At 49.8% G+C, this 23,858-nt stretch overlaps 1 protein-coding gene across 2 annotated transcripts in view; it reads left to right on the top strand.

Moving 5' to 3' along the window:
• Positions 1 to 5,306: 5,306 nt before the first annotated feature.
• The window catches only part of LOC144934439 (uncharacterized), a 68,996-nt gene continuing 50,444 nt past the window's right edge, over positions 5,307 to 23,858 (top strand). Inside the window, exons 1-9 of one of the 2 annotated variants that reach the window (XM_078860190.1) lie at positions 5,307 to 5,442; positions 10,086 to 10,312; positions 11,660 to 11,841; positions 12,455 to 12,844; positions 14,187 to 14,207; positions 15,232 to 15,291; positions 20,389 to 20,442; positions 21,176 to 21,220; positions 23,682 to 23,708. In XM_078860190.1, the coding sequence (XP_078716316.1) occupies positions 10,090 to 10,312; positions 11,660 to 11,841; positions 12,455 to 12,844; positions 14,187 to 14,207; positions 15,232 to 15,291; positions 20,389 to 20,442; positions 21,176 to 21,220; positions 23,682 to 23,708 (1,002 nt within the window). In that variant the 5' untranslated portion in view covers positions 5,307 to 5,442; positions 10,086 to 10,089. Of the gene's footprint in view, positions 5,447 to 10,085; positions 10,313 to 11,659; positions 11,842 to 12,454; positions 12,845 to 14,186; positions 14,208 to 15,231; positions 15,292 to 20,388; positions 20,443 to 21,175; positions 21,221 to 23,681; positions 23,709 to 23,858 lie in introns of both variants that reach the window. The other variant, XM_078860191.1, reaches the window with a different exon arrangement.

The following is a 23,858-nucleotide window of genomic DNA, read 5'->3' as shown; positions in this document are numbered from 1 at the left end:
AAAATCTCAAGATACAAGTCAACAACTGCCTCAATATATGTTTTAGTATATTCCGTGACATTTTAGGCAATGGTGCTTCTTCATAACCATGGCCGTCCATAGGGGGGGGGGGGGGGTTCAGGACCCAGGGCAAACCACACCGTGTGAGACCCCCCCCCCCCAAGCCTTCACACTAAACCGGAAGCATTACATCTGAAACCGTGACATCGAAGCGTGGGGGAAGGGGCCCCCCAAAGCGCGGGGCCCGGGGCGGTCATCCCTATTTGCTGTACGCTCGTGAGGTCTATGTTGGCAGCACACGTGCTAGCACAATGGGCCATCAACAGAGTACGTGCACTGTGAAGAAGCAGCGTCGAAGCCCAAGACGGCTGCCTGCCGAGTAGTGCGCAGAGTGCACACACACCGTACACATACAGAGTACACACACACAGTACACACACACCGTACACACACAGAGTACACACACACAGTACACACACACCATACACACACAAAGTACACACAGTACACACACAGAGTACACACACACCGTACACACACAGAGTACACACACAGAGTACACACACACCGTACACACACAGAGTACACACAGTACACACACACCGTACACACACAGAGTACACACGCAGAGTACACACACACCGTACACACACAGAGTACACACAGTACACACACACCGTACACACACAGAGTACACACGCAGAGTACACACACCGTACACACACAGAGTACACACGCAGAGTACACACACACCGTACACACACAGAGTACATACACACAGTACACACACACCGTACACACACAGAGTACACACCGTACACACACAGAGTACACACACAGTACACACACAGAGTACACACACAGAGTACACACACACCGTACACACACAGAGTACACACACAGAGTACACGCACACCGTACACACACAGAGTACACACACAGAGTACACACACACAGTACACACACAGAGTACACACGCACACAGTACACACACAGAGTACACACACAGAGTACACACGCAGAGTGCACACACACCGTACACACACAGAGTACACACACAGAGTACACACACATACCGTACACACACAGAGTACACACACACACAGTACACACACACCGTACACACATAGAGTACACACGCACACACTACACACACAGTACACACACAGAGTACACACGCAGAGTGCACACACACCGTACACACAGAGTACACACGCACACAGTACACACACACAGTACACACACAGAGTACACACACCGTACACACGCAGAGTACACACGCGCACAGTACACACACAGAGTACACACGCAGAGTACACACACACCGTACACACAGAGTACACGCGCACACAGTATCACTGACAATGTTGCCCCACGTCCGACCGCATAGCCGCATGAAGAGTGAATTCAAACCGCATCGTATCGCGAATTTTGGGGAGAAATAGGTGAGCCCGCTTGTGTGCTAAATAGCACACACGGAACCCGCGTAAAGCGAGGGAAAGCCTGTATATTTTCTTGTTTCGGCCACGGTGTTGTTGACGAGTGTGTTGCGGTGTTGTGTTGTTGATTGCAACGTGCGCACCAGACGCAGCAGCAGCAGCATCAGCATCATCACCAAGCGATATGGTCACTGCTGATGATGATGGTTATGGGCTTCCACGCGCCATGCCATGCCCGTTCAGTCGCGGTTGGTGACGATGGGAAGCAAGGAATCTATTTTTTGTATTTATCCCGGAGAAATCACGATGAGCTATGAAGCTCTTTTTCACAGATGTCCAGTAAGGGGCGGGACATAAAGTTACAACAACACGATACAAGTGAAGAGTATAGGTAAGTTAAGCAAATCACTAAAACTATATACGTAAAATAAAGTATATATAGGTTCAGGTTGCATAAGTGCACCGATTCCTAAGCTTGGGCTAAGCAGAAAAACAGTCCCATACCACACCGAGACAACAACACACAGTCGCTCAATAAAATAGCACATTTAAATTGAACCATCACGGGACCTCTTTTGCCAGTATCAAAATATGAGAATAGGTTTTCCCCTTTTTTCTGGCAACAAAACAGGTGTTAAGATGTTAAAACACCGAACTGAAACCTTTTACAAGGAATCATGTCTGCATTAACCACAATACTTGTGGTCAGAATGCAAAAAAACATACTCTGCTCAAATATGCATTGTCTTTGAAATTGATTGGTCCACACCAGAGACAGCTTTCTTTGGAGCCTAGTCTCAAACGGTGTTAGACCAGAGGACGACAAAAGACGCCTTTTAGCGTCCTCTGAGACGAGGCTCCTAAGAAATATGTCTCTGGTGTGGACCAATCAGTTTCAAAGACAATGCATACATTAGCAGAGTGTTTTTTTTTGCATTCTGACCACAAGTATTGTGGTTAACGCAGACATGACTCCTTGTAAAAGGTTTCAGTTTGGTGTCTTAACATCTTAGCATCTGTTTTGTTGCCAGAAAAAAGTGGAAAACCTCTTCTCAAATTGAACCATGTTAAAGAAGACTCTGGGCCTCTCTTTGTCCACGAGGTAACTCTTTATTTCCACTGCACAGGCTCGCAAAGTCTTCACTCGGTCTCTCTCCCGCACCGCCCCGAGCTCCGCCTCCCACTCTCTCTTTTAACCTCTTCCTGACTCCGCCAATCCTCAACCTCTTTCCTCTCTCCTGACCCCCCTCCCCCTTTTGTCACTCGCCCACATCTGTCAACTCACACGGTTTATAACCCCGTGTCCATGTACAGGGAAATTGAGTTTTCAGGTCCATACGCCGTACATCCATTTTAATACGGGCAACATTGTTTTTTTTGCCTATTTGTGTTTCTCCCTTGTGATGGGACTTTGTAGGATGAACGTTTAGATTTATAACGGCACGGGGTGGCCAATAAGGTCTGAATTGGTCTGTATTAAGGTAGGGGCACGGTATGCTCACTCGATTTTCCTTTTTGAACGTCCCCAGCCAATACCCCTTGCTCCTCGTGCCCTCCTCAATCAGAGCGTGAAGAGTTTGCTGCCCCCCGCTTGATTGCCAGGCGCTTCTCGGTCTTCGGGCGAGTAAGCGCCGCCCTCTTCCCCAGTCCCAGCAGGGATCGTGTGGCAGCGATGAAAGTTACAAATCGCAGAGACGAACACCGTGCAGTGCGTCACAACTGTGGATTCCTCCCACGTTGCACCGGCAGCCGATAGCAACCTCGGTGGCCCGATTGTCAATCCACTGCTGGATGAGGCTCTCCCTCCCAACGCAACTCTCTGCAATGATTGCGTCTGTTGAACGCAAATTGCTGGTCGCCTACCCGAGCGCCATCCAGGCTCAAGACCTCCTGCTGCGCTTTGGAGATCGTGCCGAGAGCTGGCACATTCCGGGTGATTCGCTCGAAGGCAAGCAACGCTGTGGCCAAGGGTCCGTTCAACAACGCACTGAGCATGATTCAGCCGAACGTGGTGCCTCACTAGCACGGACAGCCCACGGGAGGGAACCCTTACATTGCTTTCAAAGCAGCCGACAGGAGGGGCGGTGTGTCAGTCGCGGGATAAGCGTGGGGGGCAGGCGGGGGGCGGGGGGGGTGCCTTGCCCCCCGCTCCGCCCGCCCCCTGGCGGCCAAAGCTACGAGTTGGGTCCCCTTTGACAACCACCTTGAGAGACAAATGAAAATACTGGGGGGCCCCATCTGACCGATTGCCGCACCCCTTCAAGCTGATCATGTCGTGACTACGCCACTGGCTTGTGCCTCTCCGTTCATTTGATTGTGTCGACGTATGCCTGGCACGAACAGCCCAACGAGCCTTATCCATCTCTCTCTCTCCCCCCGTGTGGATATTCATACACCGCGTCGCTGGCAGATGGAGTCGGTGGTACGTGGCTAGTAGTAGCCACAGCCAATATTGCGAGAGGGATACTGGATGCGGTGTGCCGGGTGCGGACATATATTTGCTTACCGGTTCACCGAACCGGGCAGAGCCGGATCAAATTGAACACCTGGGTGGGAGTCCTGCCACTCTCAAGGGGCCGGCCATAAATGACGTCACGCACCTAGGGGGGGGGGGGTCAGACATTTGTGACGATGTGTGACGAGGGGGGGGGGGTTTGAGAAATGTGACGTCACATCAAAATGCGCAACTTTAAATCAATATGGAATTGTTATAACAACACTAATTGTTATAACACTCTTACAACATCAGAGTGCAGCACCACATTAAATACGCACTACAATGACAATAGTTTAAAGCGATTTGAAGCATGTTTTATTTTCAAAATGTAAATATGGTTTTGGCGGGGGGCAGAGCTTTGTGACGTCATATTTGAGGGGGGTTCTGACTTTTTGTGACGCCGTGTGACGAGGGGGGGGGGGTCAAAAATCGTCCAAAATCGCGTGACGTAATTATGGACGGCCACAAGTGCCACAGTTTGATTCCCCGTCACGGCTAACACAGTGGTGAGTTACACAGACTCGGTACCCCCCCCCTTCCTCACCAACCCGCACTGACCATTGTGGTGAAGTATGGTCGTACAAACTCTTCGACCGACACAGCGTGCAAGAGGCCTGGCTTCGTCCAGAAGTGGAATCGACAATGGCTGTAAGTTACGTCACAAGACGCAAACGACATGAGGTGCACACAGACTCAATCATTACAATAGCGACCACTTCTACAAGGGTAACAATAGTTGATGCCGTATGGATAACTGACAGGGCTTTAATTAAAATCGTGTCTGTTCGGCTCGGTGACCCTTAAAATACACCCGCACCCGGCACACCACATCAGGTATTTACCGCTGGTTATTTTAATCGATGTTGTTAGTCACGTACCATGACCTGGGTCGACCAAGCAAACCCGAGAAAATTATTCCTGAAAAACTAAAAAAAAAAGATTAATACCCCACAACAGCACGGAGACAGATCACAACAAACACTGGAGAGAGAAAATAAAAACCAACAGCAATGACAACTCTGAGAATCCAAAATTCACACGGGAGATGTCATATCGTGGTGCTTGTGGCTGCTTCGCATGGTTGGTGGCATTTGCTCGGGTGCAATGAATGAATTGGTGGAGTTGTAAAGACATCGGTAGCCCGATGTCAGCAGAACTCCCCTCCGGCCCGTTAGCCCCCCCTGCCCCCGTCGCACCCAGCACAGTTGCACCGCCTGCACACTCGACAGCTGACGCCCCGCGCCACTCGCAGTTGGGCGTCGTTCCTGCTGCTGCTGCTACCGCCGACAAAGGCGGGCAGGGAGGGACGGCGGAACGGAGGGGGACGAAGGGAGGGGAGGAATGAAGACGAGAAATAAGAGCGACGAGAGAGGAGAAAGTAGGAGGAGATAGTTGTTGGGGGTGGGGGGGCAGAAAGCCAGACCCAGGGCAGGCACTAGTTTTGGATGAACGAAGCAGCGGACGCGGCATCTCCCGTCTCGTGATCGCTGCTCACCACGGCAGGAGGTAGGTGAGCCTCCGTGATGCCCTTCACTTTGCAGGTGGAAACCTTTCGGCGGAGCTACGCGCGAGCCGTACGCGGACTGCAGGTGTGTCTAACCACGAGCGCGCACTGCAGGTGTGAGCTCGTTGGCCACGGGTGAAGCGAATGGCCGGCGCGATAGGCGGCTTGTGAGATCGCGACAGGGCAAGCCTTCTGAGCGATAGCTCCAGGCTTGGTCTTCAGAGTGCTGTACATGTGAGCCTCAGACGCTGCAAAGCTACACACGAGCTTACGACAGTGGTAGGTGAACTGATTAACAAGTCGGCGGATTAACTGGGGCGACAAAGTGAGAGCCAATATTTACCGGAGCTCCAGGCCACCGTGTGTTTTCTTCAATTCACCCTGTGTCACCTGTGGAGTGCGCGCTGGCGGTGACTTCTGCCCCTTGGTCCCACGTGCTGATTGTCGCAGAGGTGTCATTTATTTGCGGTGGCGATCTGAACGTGCATCGCATCTTTACTTGCGTCGCTTTGCCCTTTCTTCTTTTGCTGCCGCCGCTGCTGCTGCTGCTGCTCTTTGTACACAAACGAGCAGCAGTTCACAGACCGACGCAGTCTGGAAGCTGTTGAAGGCCCTCGCTGTCAATTAACGGCAGATTTTTTTTTACTTTTTACGACTAAGGAGGGAGGGCTACCGTGGCCGAGTGGCCTTGCCACCTGTCCCGGTTTTCCCCTTTTTAAAGGTGGTTATCCTGGGACGTCTGTAACTCTGCCGGGAATATTAAAGGTCCCGGTTTTTGTCAGTGGCGTCATGATGATGATAATAACCAGTCGCGTAACTATCGTGCGGGAAAGGGGTGCCTTGCCCCCCCCCCGCCCTCTCTGGTGGCCAAAGCTACGAGTTGGGGCCCCCTTATCAAGCACCATGAGATATGTTTTTCAACAACGGTGTAAAAGAACAACGACACTTATTTAAAACGCGGTCGGTTTACATTTTATTTGAATGAAAATGCCATCATTTACGTTGCGCGTTTTATTTTTATTTAATTAAAATTAAAATATTAGGGGCCCCCACCTGACCGATTGCCGCATGGCCTGAGCTGACAATGTCGTTACTGCGCCAAATGATAATAAGACACCACTCAAGGACACGCTTTTACATGGAGTTCTGTTCTCTTCCCCTGTATTCCTGTTTTTCCCATGATATGTTCCTGTTGGGGTGGTTCTTTCCAGTACCTCAGGTGGAAACCCTATTACAGAGTGAGGAACTGGTTGGTAATTACAAAAGTGAGTGATCTCTTGGTGAAGCTGATTATACACGCCAAGCGAAATCACTGGCTCTGTGGAGCGACAGAATGAGTTCGTGAAATATGGTTGGAATATACATGTACCTCCGATTGGCTATGTACGGTGCGAAAGAAGTTCAACATTCATGCGTGCATGATCCTTATGCAGCCATCGCTTTACAGCGCCCCAAAATTTGAGTGTTGAGTTTCGGGGTTGTTTTCGTTCTTCTCTGGCCTGACACTGGTGAGACGAGGCCATCAAGAAGGCCGCTGTCTTTGGTGTAGGCCAATCAGTTTCAAATACAATGCCCGTATATTATCAGAGCATGTTTTGTCGGCATGTTCACCACAAGTACCGTGCGTGGTTAATGTAGTGCTTGATTGCTTGCAAAAAGGTTCATATTTGGTGTTTAAACATCTGAACACCTCCTGTTTTATTTCCAGAAAGGGTAAACACCTATTATTATTATTTGAGTGATGAGTTTACTTGATTTGTTATACGGGAGATCCGTGGTGCTGCGTGATAACAGCAGCAGGCAATAAGAACAACAGCAACAACAAGATACATCAACGTCAATATCGCCAGAGAACGCGTAACACGGCCCTTAAGGGATATTGCACAAGGAACAAACGAAGGCGTTTTCCCGTGGTAAAGGATCACGGGCGAATCTCAACGTTGATTTATTATCCGTTTACAAATGAACATTTTGCCTGCTCTGTTGGCGTTTGGCACTCTTGCTAGGCTGCCCACTAAACTTTCTGAACGCTGAATTCAGTGCGGGGTGTTTTTGTTCCATTTAAGACTGAACATGAGATAACGTGAACCCGAGCTATCGTCTGTGAGTATGTACTGCGGGCTGAGGGGCATGACACACGAATGCCGAAACCGAAGAGTTTCCCTGTTCGAACGAGCGATGGGACGTTGCTCGTCGATGCTAATAGCCCCGTGTCACGGACGACACGTCCAGCCCTTTGCTAAATCCACTGCTGGATGAAGGCCTCCCCGTGCCTTGTGGGGGCTGTTTGACTATACTTCACCACGCTGGTCAGTGCAGGTTCGCCGACGGTGGGAAGCATAGATGCGGGAGCTTATAAATACGGTACAACAACATTGTTTTGCTGCACTGCCTTCGACTGCCCAACCATATCCCTGCAGCAGCCTATAACACCTGTTATGCACGGTAGTTCGTTTTTCGAAGCACTATGCAGTCTAAAACCTGCTTAGCGTTTGATATCCGATAAGGAAAAGCACACTCCGCGTGATTTGGTCCTAGGCAATAACCCCTTCCGCTAGAGGTGGCAATTCCACGTTGCTCTGGCGGGAGCCAGTCTCCCAGCGGGAACAACTGCTGTCGCGTTCACAGCAAAGTCTCTCTCGTTGTCTCAAGCTTCGAGGGGCGTAAGGGGGCTGAGTCGACCCCGCCGACCAGGATTTGAACTCGCAAACCCTGACGATCGCGAGTCAAGCTCACGTCAACCCGCAGAGCCCCCTCGCGGCGCTGGATATGGCAAGATAATTACAGAGAAGGAACAACTCCGTAACTTAAAAAAAAATAAACATCCTTTAACAAAAACAACCACCACCAGACGTGACCATCACTCGTGTCCACTGGTCAACTTGCGCGATAGTTAACCTAAAAGTGGCTTAATGGGAAGTTGGAACTCCGATAAAACTCCAAACACGTGCACACATACAAATACAGATATCCCCCGTATAGAATTAACATACTGTAGGCGCAAGTGCTGTTAGCAAGGCCGGCACGGCACACGAGGGGGTGGGTTGACAACACCACGCCCGGCCGCCTTTGTCTCTCCAGTGACGATGTTTACACATCGCATCAAGTACTCATTTGAGGCTGAGTCGACCTAGGGGAGGCCCAGGACCGGTTCAGATAATCGTCACTGGTGTTGGCCGTGAGCGGGAATCGAACCCGGGCCGCCAGGTTCGTAGAGCAGCGAGCTGACCACTACACCACCGCTCCCCACTGCACACACACGCACAGACACTCACACACAGACACACACGCACAGACACTCACACACAGACACACACGCACAGACACACACACAGACACACACGCACAGACACTCACACACAAACACACGCGCACAGACACTCACACACAGACACACACGCACAGACACTCACACACAGACACTCACGCACAGACACACACGCACAGACACACACGCACAGACACTCACACACAAACACTCACGCACAGACACTCACACACAGACACACAGACACACACGCACAGACACACACGCACAGACACTCACGCACAGACACTCACACACAGACACACACGCACAGACACACGCACGCAAGCCTAACAATCGGTGGCATTCCAAAAGCTCGCCGTGGTTTCGTGTTTTTTTTGTTGTTGCGCGAGTCCCTCGTACAAGGCGAGCAAAGGGACCCCCCCCCGGTGACGATGACCGCACCAGGAGGTGGAGGAGACCCCCACAGGCACCACTCCTCCTCATAGCAGAGATCAGAGGTCTTACCTCAATAAACTCTCCACCCCCCCCTCCACCCCCCGTGATTATAACCTTTAAAGCATTTGTGTGTGAACTTGAAGCGTTGATGATAAACTCCCTGGCACGTTTCAAGTGGTTTTGTAATTTACAGCGCCTCCCTCTCTTTTTTTGTCAAATCCGCGATTGGACCGCTTACCCCTCGTCACATCAGTGACGGGGGGTGAGGGGGGTTGCCGTACTTCGCTCTGCTTGTCGGTGCGAATTGGTGCAGGATGGGAGCGGACCCGGGACCATTGCCGGATATCACCCGCCGTTAATGTTCGCCGTAGCCAGGCATCGAACCCATGTGGTGGGCTTTGTGGTGGAGTGTGGTAACCGTGGCATCCACCCCTTAAGTAGTTGATGCTTCAATGAAGTTAGAATCTTGAGTTGTAGATGTGAAGCCCTCTGCACACCACCTGACGCTGGCCCCACTGTTAGCAGACATAACTCAGAACAAATGAAAGCACACCCGGGTGTCTGTGCAGGCAATGGGCCCCATATATCAATAGAGCTGTCCTACAGGGAGACGCCCAGAATCCATCAAGAGAGGTGAAGGTCTGTGTCAGGTGTGTGGCGTGGTGGGCATGGAGCCCTGGGGAAAGAAATTAAACGCGGGCCCCTGTAAAATTGTCCCCCTCCCACCCCCCCCTTCTTCCCTTCGTGGCCCGGCGCCTGGGCCCTTTCGACCCCATTGCAGTTGCACCGCCGGGACAAACGATAACTACCCCACTCGGTCTGTCGAACCGCGTGTTGCGGGTACGTCTACTTCATACTCCGTGGCACCATGGGCCCCGCGGTGCAGTTGCACCGCCTGCACCCTCACTGTCTACTCGGCTGGTCTGTGCGGTGTCGCAGGTCCATGTCCCCGTTCAGGGCCACGTCTTCCGCGGGCGGCGGTTGGCAGCTTCGCGGCTCCACGGTGGCGCTCCTGGTGCTGCTGCTGTGCTGCATGGCGGAGCTGGCGAGCGGCCAACGGGCGGGCGGCCGGCGAGATTCGACAAGGAGGGCCCCCTCGTCGTTGCGCCACAAGAGGCCCCAGGCAAACCCGATGCCCGCTTCGTTGTACGGGAGCGACGGCCCAGGTTTGGCGGCGAGCTCACCTCTCAGTTGACAGACGCTTCCCGGTCAAATGCGAACTGCAGTGGGGCTTAGTTCCTCGACGGAATACTTTGTGTGACACTGTTTGAATGGAGTAGAAATGTGATTAGTAGCCACGGTAGTAGCGAGAGGCTTCTCCGGCCATCTGGACCGCTCTTCCTTCCGATTATAATCGGAAGCCACTGGAGCTATGCACTTTTAAATCTAGATTGAAAACTTATTTCTTTATAATTGCTTTTTGTGTTTTAGTTTGTTGTCCTTCCCCTGCACCTCCGGTTAGCGCCGTTGGCTACGTACGGTGCAAAATAAGTTTAACATACCTACGTACGAGATGTGGTGTGTTTTGGGTGGAAAAATGTTTTACGGGTCACCAGCGCTGAACAGATCTGGCTGCTGTGGGGAGGTGAAACTGTGGGGGGGTCGAGGGTCAGCCCGGCCACTCCGTGGACGCAAAAGTCAACCCCACTGGGACGGCTGCTCAACATCACCCAGATAGGAGCGCCAGTTTATTGCACTTTGTATTGAATGTTGTTTTTAAATTCACCCATGAAGCTTAATACAATTTAAAGCTGTCTCTTTTTTAAAGGAGAAAAGTCCTGCTTGGAAATTGTATCCGTTTCGTGATTTAATATTTTGGGTTTTTTTTTGCAAATAAATATTTTGGTGTTTGGAATTGCGCTGCTAATTTGACAATTTGAATTCAATACTGCCGCGTAAAATCAAATATTCTACGAACCACCAACATTTGAGACCTATGTCTGTTCACTCGTTAGCTACTGTCAGCCAGCAATATCAGTGTTTTTTAAAATATCTTTTTAAATTATCGGTAAAGTATTCTGTAAAAGTCCATTTTGGTTCGTTGCGACTTGCGAAATGTTGCTTATCCAGGCCATTTCTTAAGTCATCAATTTTCGTGAAACACAGAGGCCTTTTATTGGACACGCATTACAACTGGAGGATATGGATCCACTCAGATACAATCTGCTTTTGTCACTCTGCCTCGGCTGCCCCTGGGGGGGGGGGGGGGGTATATCCCATGTCTCCATCTCTCAGCACGCGTGCATGCGCGCGCGACTGAAGAAACGCACTACGTCCTATCTTCTAATGCCATAAACGCTTTCAACTTGCTTCTGTTTTCACTTACCAAGCAACTAACCCCCCACCTTCCCACCCCCCGATTGTCGCCACCCATCGAGTCTTGACCTAAACTATAAAACATAATAAATAACAAGGCGGTAAACAAAAAGTTGTGTTGTCTTCGTCCGTCCCGTGCACCACACGTCTGCCACTGCTCGTGCGCCTCGCCGTTCCCTTTGGCAAATGTGGTCCAGACGTGAACTTGACCTGCGCCATGGAGATCGCCTTCCTCATCGACAGCTCGGAGAGCGCCAAGGGCAGCAACTACAATTTCGAGCAGAAGTTCGTGCTGGACTTCACGGCGATGCTGCAGAGGGAGGCCGGCCTCGCTGGCATCCTCAGCTGGAGGATCGGACTCCTCCAGTACAGCAGCACGGTCAGTGCCCTCTACTTTGCGAGGGTGTAGTATCTTTTTTTTCGATTAATGCGCCGGGGCCCCAGAGATAGAGGAATCGTGCGCGAGGATGATGATTAAAATATAAGCGTGCCCAATGATTTGTTTCCAAGGATTTCATTTTGTTTTTGTTAGATTTTTTTTCAAGTTACGTTGATAAATGGCTATGGTCACAAAAAGAAACATAATTTCAAGTAAACACGGATTGAAAATTATGATTCCCATGAAATATGGAGAATTTGAAACTCATATTGGGCAGGAACCACGTTGGAACACAAATCACTGACGCAGAAACAAAGCCCATCCACGACAGTGGCATAGCCTGGTTGCCATGTGCCCTGGTGCCAGCAATGAAACGTGTACTCCCATTACGTGTTTAATACGTGCGCGTCGATTGATACCCTGAGCATCCTTTCGACGAGATGTTCCATCTCAATGGATTTACGTGGGTGAAATATGCCAATAAACTAAATAAAATGTAGTTCCCCCCTTTAAATCACAACAAAACCTGTCGCCTGGGCCCCTCCTGCCCACATTCTACGTCCATACAACCGTGCCACGCGTGTCTCTTCCCCCCCTCTCTCTCTCTCTGCAGGTGCGCGTGGAGCAGATGCTGCGTGACTGGCAGGGACCGGACGATTTCTCCGCTCGGGTGCGGCAGATGACGTACATCGGACACGGCACGTACACGGCGTACGCGCTGGGCAACCTCACGGAGCTGTATGACGAGCAGGCGCGGGCCGACTCGGTGCGAGTCGCCGTCCTCGTGACGGACGGCGTCGACCACCCGCGCGGCCCCGACCCGGCGCAGGCGGCGGGGGCGCTGCGCGCGCAGGGCACGCGCCTCTTCGTGCTGGGCCTGAGCAACGTGGCGCGCCAGCCGGACAACGCGGCCCGCCTGCGACTCATGGCCAGCGCGCCGGCCACGCGATACGTGCACGACCTGCGCCACCCGGCCACGCTGGGCACTCTCGTCGCCGAGCTGGTGAGGCCGGGGGTGACGCGGGGAGAACGTTGCTGGGCAGCCGCTTCTGTTTGTGCTCGACGGAGGCCAATTGTTGAAAGTGTACGCAGTATGAAATGTTGGAAATCTTGTAAAAACTAAGTGTGCATACGCGAAATGCAAGATAATACGCACATTCTACTTTTCCTTTACAATAATGAAAGCCGTATAATGAACAAACAATCTTGATACTTTTCTGCAATCATGAAAGTGACCTAATTCCTGCACGCACAGAGCAGTTTTCACTGCAGTTCTTGGGGCATTGTGGCATATTATGCTCAGCAATCATTATGATGTAGGCGTCAGCGGAATTAACTGACATTTCCTAGAACACAATTCTGACATGCCATATGGTGACGAGTAAATGACGAATTAAAAGTTTGACACTTAGTTTTAAACAGGTTAATTGGACATTCATGATAAAGGTTTTTTTGGGTTAGGTCGCATAAGTAGAAATGTGTCGTTAACCCGACACAGCCAATTGGTAAGGTTTGTCACGTAAACAAAACGTGGCAACTAGTTGCTACTTCAGCCCACCGGTGTGTTGGAGAGTAAAATTTTACTACGACATTCCTCCGGTAATTACATCCAGCATCATCGGGCGATTTTGTCAGAATTGGCGGATTAACGATACATTTATACTCATGCGATCTAACCCAAAACAACTTTATTATGAATAATATTAGTCGCGAAAGCCTACGTGACAAACGAAATTGCACAGTGCTGCAGTAATTTTAGAGTAGTCTTGAACGATAACCTCGATCATTTTATATTTCACTTTATTTTGTTCATTCATCATCACGATCATCCATTTTCTGTCCACTACTGAATGAAAGCCTCCCCGTGCTGCCACCATCCTTTGCTTTCCTGCGATACCACAATCCGTACATCTCCCACACGCGAACTGATCTCTCCACTCCATCTCCGTGTTGGTCGGTTGTCCTCCTCAAGTGCATTTTATCCTTTGGCTGCCATTCTACCACCGGTCTCGTCTCTCATCCGTCATCCCTCGCGAGCGGCGTGTACTGCCTGAGCCCACCAACCTTCCCGAACGGCCAAGGCAGAGAGATCTCTGCGATCAGTGTTTGATTCCCCGCTCTGTGTTGCCCCTCTTTATGTGTAACTCCGAGCGTCTACCTCTCCGTGATTATTTGTGAATTCTTCCACTGCTGTTCTAGTTTCATCGTTTCGTGCCCACATTTCTAACGCACAGATCACAGCGAGAGTCATGCTATTCCATTTAGTTTATTGAAACGCTCAGTATTGTACCCTCATTTGTGTATTGTCTAATCTTCCGCATATTTTGGCATTATGTTTCCTGCAGAACACGCTTGCCGATGAAGAGGTAAGATGTGCAAAAGCACTGTTTCTTTTTTTTCCCTAAAATGAGAAGCAATGAGCGTGAAGCGGAAAATGCTCAATTCCGTCTGTTCAGCACGTCACCTGTCACAGTTCACGAGATTTAAGTGATGCATGTTGAGCCTGAGTTTTAACACCAAACTTTGGAGGTGGTTGTACATCTCAGGGGGCGGTTAATATTGAGTCAGAGACGTTGAACCAACACTGCTGAGATCCCGGAGTAAACTTTAGGCAGCTACCCATGATTAAACTGAACGCATCTGTAAACTATTTTAGTTATTTGTGACTGTGCACCACTACCAATGCAGTATCAAAACATATATTTGTAAAATTTTCATGATTAAGCTGGATTCCCAAGTACGGTTATTGTGAGTTTATGATCTCAGCTTGTTCACCAATGCACCGCATGACATAAAAAAATATTACCGTACCTTAAATATTATTTCTCACTACATTTAGCTTATTCAAGCTGCTGGAGAATGAAACATTTGTTTGACGGCGAAGAAGATTATTTTGCAAGGCATGTAAAAGGTGCTGCCCACGGTGCATATAAGAAGACTGTGAAGTCCATTCAGATGTAGTTCTGTAATGTCATCTTCTGGGGAGTTGTGCTCTAACATGTGGTGGTTTACTGCTCTGCTACAAGAGCTCAAAGGTGGATATTTCCTAATCTCATGAGATGCTATGATACCAATAACATTGCTGGAATATACGGTGTTCTCCACGCATTCACCCCCAATCCCGCACGCCTGCAATTTACTGCACAAGTTGGGCAATGCGTCTTGCAATCCAGCGTGTGTGCGTGTGTGATTTGTAGCTTTCTTTGCCACACCGGGCACGAGTTTGGACGTCCGTCTTACCTTCCGGAGCACCTCGACTCATTCGGAACCAAAACAAAAAATAACAGGAAATATTGTGTGTGTGTGTGTTGGGGGTGGGTGTGTGGGTGAAAGCAAAAAAAGTTTGTTCCCAAACTAAAATTTCCGTGTATTTCCTCGTGTGCCGAGCAGTGCCCCAAGCCGCCGGCGTGCCAGTGCGAGAAAGGCGAGCGTGGAGCTGCGGGAATCCCGGTGAGAAGTCGTGGGCCACCGTTCCCTGTCACACTTTCCCATGCACGACGACTCACGTGCCCTTGTTTGTGGTTCCTACGCAGCTGCGCGTGATGGCGGCAGTGGGATTTGTGGCGTTGAATGTAATCAATGAAGCCCTTAACGCCTGCATTAAGGAGACATTTTTCTTTTTTGTAAAGTGTGTTCGGAGTGTACGGATGTCGGGCTTTCGTAGAACAAAGCGTGTCTCTCTCTCTCTCTCTCTGGTTGCCAACATAGTTTACATTGCATGGTTGACAGACCTGAAAATTCAATTGGTTTCAAATAAAATCAGTCAGGTGTGCAACCATGCTCCTGGCACCGTTGGTACGTTTTCTTTTGCCGTGGACTTTTTCCCCCGTTTTTCAATTCCACCGCTCAATGCCATCGATGGTCTTGAGCGGTGCAAACGACGAAAATGTGTCTTGTCGATGGAGCGATATTTTGTTTCAAAAGTTTGGACATGGGCAATGACATCACGGTAGCGTTTCTAAGGTGGTGGGAGTACAGGTGGGGCACTCGGCTCTTTTTAATGCTCAATCGTTGGACGATTATGGAAAGTAAAGTTCGTGGTTTGGGACAGCAGTGATTCTGACAAAGGTCTGACGAACGTTGGAGTGGTCGGTTTTATATACTCGGTCTTGAAAAAAAAATGAAAATTAAAATATGCGTAATTTTTCCAAATTGGCATAATTCCGTAAACTTACACATTACCATAATTTCGGAAAATTACACGTTGTTTAATTTTTTTTTTTTATATATAATTTTCAAAACCGATTATATACAACAGGTCTCCAACGTTGGAGTCTGTTCACCAAGTGGAAGACCTCAGGGCAAATGGTGCGGTAGATGTTGGGCCCGATTTTGGAGATCGTGTGTCCTACCGTGCAGTGGCAGCTGCGGAACCTGTAGGAGGGTGGAAAGCGCTTGCTTGGTGTGGCGGTGTCAACGACCTTCAGGCCGCGATGACGTGCTGACGTTTATTGCTCTGACCATGGCACTTGCATGGCCTCAAATCGCACGGCGTGCCCGTGGCCACAACATCTACACCGCCAGCTGAATCCAGGGGACTCGTTTAGTGATGTAGAAACGTGCGTTCAGAGTATTTGGGTGCCATACATTTGCACATTCATAATCAAGTTTTTCCATAATTCTGGCAAAAATCGCCCCATGATGCTGGATGTTATTACCAGCGAAACGTCACAGTACCCAAATTGCAAATGTTGTGGATTTACTCTCCAACACACCAGTTAAGTAGTGACTAACTGGCACGTTTTATTTACGTGACAAACCTTACTAATTGGCTGTGTCGGGTGGTGGCGCGATCCAACCTAAAAAAACTTCATTTTGAAGAATATTGGTCGCGAAAGCCGACGTGTTCCCGGTCTTAAATAGAGCAGCACGGTGACGTCATCATTTAACCCAATCTGGTGCAGTGATTTGAGGCGGAGAGGGGGAGGGTATTGAAATTATATAATAGATTGGTAATCATTCAGTTGTTATTAACTAGTATTTGTTTCCCCTATAAGGACGGGCCATGTCATCACTTTGCCACTGTTGCTAGTTGTAAGACCGGGAGCAAGTGGAGGGCTTCATCATTCTGGCAAATTGCCTGATGATGCTGGATGTAATTACCAGCGAAACGTCGTACTCAAAAATTGTAAATGATGTTGATTCACTCTTCAACACACCGGTGGGCTAAAGTAGTGAACTATTTGTGTTTTGTAAGCGTGACACATTTTTTACTGTTTGGCCGTGTCGGGTGGTGGAGGGTTACGACACATTTATAAATAACGCGATCTAACCCAAAAACCTTTATTATGAAATAATGTGTGGTAATATTATGGGCATTGTCTTTGAAACTGATTGTCCTACATCAGAGACAGCAGCAGCCTTCTTAATGGCCTCGCCTCACCAGTGTGAGACCAGGCCAAACGCCCTCCCCAGGGAGCTCCCGCGAGCCCTGCTTGAGCTACCCCGAGTGGAGGGCCCCATCCGCCTGCCAGCAGGGGCGTGAGCGAGCAATTACAGGGGCTGCGCCTCTAACCTTCTGTGAATGGAAGCGTCCAGCATCGGTGTGCGTCACGCGAAAGCAGGGAAGCCTGCACTGTCAGCCCCCCCCCCCCCCCCCCGTCTGCCTACGGATACCACAATGCGGCTTCTGTTCTGCCTACTTAGTCGCCAATAGGATAAACATTCCTCCCATTGACATTTCTAAAGCCGATCCCTCATGGTTATGCACGGGTTAAGAGTTCTTTCGGGGGAGGAGGGGGTGGCGGGTGGCAGAACCTCCCCCCCCCCCCAATATTTTAATTGCATTCCATGCATTCGAAAGTTGACTTGGTCTGTGCGCGTGCGTGGTCAGTGACCCGGGAGAATACTTTTGGTGTTTAGTGCCGTGCCCTCGTTATTTCTCTGGGTCAGGTGTGGGGGGAATGCTCAGGTGTGAGGCTGCGGCAGTGGTGCGCCCTGCGAATAGTTTCGCTGGAGAAGAAACCCTCCGGGGTGAAGTAATACAGCTCGGCCCCCGTACACACGTGCTCCGCCGCAAGCCATTTTTATTAAATCTTTCACATCCTCCCCACTCCTCGGGTTACGCATACTATAATGGGGGCATGGCATTTCAAACCCGAATTTACCAAATGAATACTGGAAGAACAATTTATCATCGACAATTATGGGTTTTTTTAATACTGTACTCTGTGGGTGGAGACGTCCAGAAAGTGCCTCTCGGTGGTAAAGAATTTAGGAGAAAAAATAATAAAAATAAGTAAATTCTAACCATTCTCAATCCACAAAAAAGTGTATTAGGGCCTTCCCACGCCACGCCTGTCACTGGAGTCTTTGACTCAACTTCACTGCGCTTTGTCAGTGCATGTTGGCGAGAGCTGGGGAGGGAAGGACGGTCCATATCATCGCTTGCCACTGTGGTTAGTTGTAAGCCAGGGATCGAACTCGGGTCCCCGGACCAGTGCTCTGCCACTGGTAAAGGACCTCCTTGAATAATATCCTAAACGAAATAACACATGTGCCATTGCTCTCTCGAGGGTTTATGTGGATTTTTTTCTCAGTTTCTGTACCCCCACATTTTGGACCTAAATCCATGATATCCTGCATTAGCCAGTCTCTCCGCAGGGCTCACCAGTTAATGAAGCGGATCGTAAACGCTGCCAAACACAACACATGGCATTAGCTGCAATATGGACACATTCTACCGAATGGAGGTCTGACTAAAATGCCACTACCACCACCACCACCACGGTGGTAACTCAAGAGGGGCAGGGCGAAGGAGATGGGAATTCACATCAGGCAAAAAAGTGAAAAACACGGCGACTAATACACGAGGGTACGGAAAAAGTGTAGGGATGGCCTGCAGCGTCGAAAGTCTCGCAGTGAAGCCAGGTGGGCTCATGAGTGCGGTCGTATTTCTTCCCGGAGACAGCCATAATTGTCGGTTTGCTCTCTACCCCGAGTGGTGCAGTTTGAGGGCAGCGCTCACTCCAGGGCAGCGTGCGGCGAGTAGCGCACAAACAAAACAAACTAAACTATAAACTTTTACATTTTGATTTAAAGCTTTCATGACTACTGCAGGGATTCATATTCATGGTTCTTTCGGTAAAGTCACGTAGAAGGGAAACAATGATTGCTTGTGTTGCAGTCGAAACGTCATGAGAATTTTATTGTTTTATATTTTTATTATTTTATTGTTTCCCTTCTACGTGACTTTACCGAAAGAAACAAGAATATAAACTTTTATTTTTAGTTTACCCGGTAAGGCCCACTGACTGAGCTATATCACTCTTTTTAGAAGCCACCGGGCCAAACATGATAGCTCAACGAAGTTGCTTGTCACGTGCACATTCATAGCAGCCAAATACTCTAAATGCACGTTGATTCTAAATGTGGAGGGGGAAAACTGGAGGGGAAATTCACGCGACCATAGGGAGAACATGCAAACTCCAAATATGCAGCAGGCGTCAGGGTCGGGAACAAACTCACAAACCTCCTGCATACCAGGCGAGGTAGTTAACATCTCGCCACCGTGGAGAGACGTTAACGCGCACAGCAGCCCTGTAGCACTTTTCGATTGAAGGGCGTTAGATCGGTGGTACTCGGTCAACTGAGTTTGATTCCCGGCTACAGCGAACATCGGTGACAAATGACGTCAGCACCGGCCTTGCCCCCTCCCTCGACCAGCCCGCACCTGCCGGCGTGTTTAAATGCGGCGATGGCCTCCCCAATGGTCGACATTGCTGTGGGAAACCCTTCATCATCTATACTCCTTGGTTCTTTCGGTAAAGTCACGTAGGTGAAAATAAAAAATATTGTATTTTATTTTTATTTACTTTTATTATTATTTTTTTCACCTACGTGACTTTACCGAAAGAACCAAAGAGTATGGATCCTTGCAGTCACGAAAACTTCAAATCTAGAACCCTTCATCTGTTGGCGGATCGACAGTAGCTTAAATGAAAACAGAAACTTACTGGCGGGAGGAAGGTGGCACGACGCCGTCAACGTTGCCGCGACCTTGGGACAAACGTGAAGCGCCGTAGAGACTGCGCGCCGCCGCGATCTGCTCGCGCCTGCCGTGTGAGTGCCCTCTGTGTGAGTGCCCTCTGCCCAAGCTCCCCACCCCGTGTGCGTACGACGAACGGCTGCGACGGACCATCTCTTAGCCGTAACTCGAGTTGTCATTTTGTCCGGCTGGTTGTTGCAGACAGACGCATTTTTATATTCTTGGGTCTTTCGATGAAGTCACGTAGATAGGTTCAAAGGAAATACATAAATGATAAACCTATCTACTTGACTTTACCGAAAGACCCACGAATATGAATTCCTGCAGTCACGAAAGCTTTAAGTCAAGACGCATTTTTTTTTTTTACATGTATGTCAAATGGATCTTGCGAATTAAACGCCCCCCCCCCCCGCCATGCTACGGAGCTGGTGCCACAGCTTTCACGTTCATCAGCCCCCAGTGTTGGGGTTGTGTGAGTGTCTGCGAGTCTTTATGTATTGCTCGATACAGCTCTGTACACACGCGCGATTTGATGATGATTCTCTTTCTTTCTATCGCAGGGTAGGAAAGGAAAACCGGGAAGGGATGGTGCGCATGGTGAAAGAGGACAGAAGGTGAGCGACATCATCACCACCGCCTGCACCACCAGCACCAAAGACAACGATCCCCCGTGTAGCCTCGACAGACTGCCGGGGCAAGTGCTGTTAGCGAGTAGCACCTATGCAGGCCGGCACGGCACACGAGTGGGTGGGTGGCCAACACCACGCCCGACCACCTTTGTCTCTCCAGTGGTGATGTTTTCGCACCGCACCAGGTACTCATTTGAGGCTGAGTCGACCTAAGGGAGGCCGAGGACCGGTTAACATAATCGTGACTGCACCACCGCTCCCCACACCACTAGCACCATCGCCAGCACCGCACCTTCACACTCTACAGCAGGGGTGAGAAACGTCCTGCCCGCGGGCCGTACAAGGCCTGCGAAATAATTTGATGTGGCCCTGCCAAGGCAACCGCAGACGGGACTCGAAATGCAATAAATCTAGGAGCAAACCTGGAAAAGCAGTTTCGAGTAGCAACATCATCAATAGCAGCTAACATCACACGCCTCACGAAAGAGAAGCAGTTCCAGCCATCACATTAGGGGTGAGTTAATTAAATGTTTGAGCAAATATAACGGGCTAATTTTATACTTGATAATTTTGTATGGCCCGCGAATGATGTTGTAAATATCCAAATGGCTCTTGGCAGAAAAAAGGTTCCCTACCCCTGCTCTACAGCTACGCCACTGACCGTTGATCTCCTCGCTAGGAGTTCGTCTCCCTTAACGGTGTCGCCCGTAACCCACAGGGCGACGCCGGGGTGCCAGGAACCCGTGGAGCTGATGGCGCGGAGGTGAGAAGCCCTGGCTTGAGACATTTTTTGTGTAAAAACTTTTATTGATTTTTTAAAAACGAGTTTACATTCGCGAACAGGTTGTGATACATGTGTGATGAGACAGATGGGTCTGGAACTATTCAAGTCAGTATTGTCCACCCCTTTATTTTAAATAGCAGAATTTATCGAGGAATTATTGAATGATTGAGGTATTTAATTTCTGTGAAAACATTAATGAAAGAGGTCCACTCATTTTGATTTAGCAGCTGGTCCTACTTTTTTTGATGATGTCCACAACTATTCCATTTTGGTCTGGAAGCTCTCCAATTTTTTCATTCTGTGAAGGGCCGTGATTGCCTCTTAATGTCTGGAACATCCTCCTCCCCCTCATCTCAAAAATCTGTCATAGCACTCGCAGAAACACGGAGAGGTGCATGCTCGTAATGACATTGAAGGACGGGACGAGGCGGACATGGAGCAGGGAACATGTGCAAATTAAAGCATCGTATTGATCGTTCGGTAAATTAAGTGGCTTTGGGCAGGACGCGGCTCGGTAAGTGACTGTAGCGGATGAACAACACTGGCGACGCTACGTCAGCTCAAAAGAAAACAACGCTCCCATGAGGATGACCACTTTTTGAGATGTCGCGACGAAATCGGCTCATGATGACATGGGGCGGGCGGGTGGGGGGGGGCTTCATCCGGCAGTGGATAGAACATGGCTGCTGGCAATATTGAGACGTTGCCGTTACGAGCGTAGGGTACACAATTGATGCGCAGTATTGTACGGCTAAGAGGGGGCCCTGTGAGCCTGCGTTTGTGCCCTGGGGGGGGGGGGGGGGGGTAGGGGAGGCGGTGGGGGGGACTGGTGAACAAAAAAGTGAACGTCTGCGATTTGTCTGGAAATAATTTTTCGTTGTGGCGGCTTTGATCACGAGTGTCTCTCTGATTTTTTATCGTGACCTTAATTTGTCCGTAACAAATTCGGTAATGTGTGAAAAAACATAAAAAGGAGATTGTTAGCCCGTGGAGAACAAGCGTGTGCTTTGAGTGTTGGGAATGCGATCCGTACACGGGACATTTGGAGGGAAAAAATATTGAAAGTCTTCCAGTCCTGCCCAGCGACTTGCTGGCTGTGGCTCCAGGTCACGTCAGCAGTAAACTCCATCTTGAGTTTTCCAGCCAAGAAATCCATGCACCCTCTACGTATGTATGTGTGTATGTTGAACTTCTTTCGCACCGTACGTAGCCCACCGTGCTAACCGGAGTGAGAATAGCCCAGCAACACCCCCTGGTCCATTACACGTCTACTCTTGTTCTTTTCTACGTCATTATTCTCATTATTTACCGGCTCATCTCAACCACGCCTCTGGCCAAATCACCCAGAAACGTACCAGGTTTCGTCAAAACTCGCAAGCTAAGCAGGCTCTAGTCTGGATAGCGCCCGTGGATGGGTGACCGCCACACCCGGCGGGTTTTCATAGGGAGCTCGTGCGCGGTTGCTAGGTGCATCGTTGCATCGAAGGAGCGTGATGGTTCTGGGGAAGCCTCCAATCCTCCAGTGGATTGGGAACTTCTCGCGATGGTGAAATGACCCAGGCCTTTTTATGTGAAATCCTGATGAGTGAAGGTTTCAGAAGGAATGGCGCAAGTTCTTGTTGACAGTTGTGGTAAAGAAATTATTATTTATTTTGTAAACATTCATTTCATTGGTCAATACCACTTTAGTATGTAGAGGACTGCAGAGCTTGGGCAATTGTTGGCACCGGCTCATTGCGTGGGTGCCTTTCTAGCTGTCTGTGATTCCTCGTGCCTCTAAATGAGTCGTTCTCACTCCGTGAGGGCGAGCGGACACTGTGCGCGTTACGAGCCGATTTTTTTTCTTCATATTTCTATAATTAAAGGGGGTTCAGTTGTGTAATTTTCACAAAACGCGCTGCCGTACGCCCCGAACACATTCTAGCAGTCGCGTCAATAACGCATCTTCATTCCTTTGTTCCCTCACCGATGTTCAAAGTAACATTTCACCCGTGCAATTTGCAGTTTCTTATTACAAAACCGAGAAAGGACCACCCCAAAAAAGCGAGCTAAGTGCCCTCCAAGCTCTGATGAGGCCGGCACTTTTTGTTGTTGTTGTTGTGTTGCCGTTGCCGAGAGGACATCCCCGCGTGCGCGGTGGGTCGGGCGCGCCAGGTGTCGAGAGCCAATTTGGTGCCCTGAAATTACAGAGAGGGCTGTGCGCCACAGGAGCGCGTGCGCACACGTGTTTGGCTGCTCTTCTGCACACCCCAGACCTTCAACCCCCCACCCCCCACCGCTACGCCCTTTGCCCCCTAGCTGTTGTCGTCCGCGTGGTATATTTTTTTTCCACCGTTGATTCTCTTAACAGATATGTTTCGCTTTCCTTTGTTGTGTTCCCTTGTGGTTCCGTGTGGTTTTACGATAATTTACCTCGCCTTTTTTTCCCTGGAAATCGCAGGGCCGGCCAGGATTTTCAGGGGAGAAGGTAATCACGAGAAAGTGGCATTGTGTGTGGCCTCCTCTTCCATTGTACTTGACCTCACCCCCCTCCCCCTCACCCTCCCCCTCCCCCTCACCCCCCCCCCCCCCCAAACTATCCTCCTGCCCCCCCCCCCATTCACCGCCACCCATCGGT

Source organism: Lampetra fluviatilis, chromosome 10, assembly GCF_964198595.1.
Source record: "Lampetra fluviatilis chromosome 10, kcLamFluv1.1, whole genome shotgun sequence".
Taxonomy (NCBI): domain Eukaryota; kingdom Metazoa; phylum Chordata; class Hyperoartia; order Petromyzontiformes; family Petromyzontidae; genus Lampetra; species Lampetra fluviatilis.
This window is presented reverse-complemented; position numbering and strand designations above follow the sequence as displayed.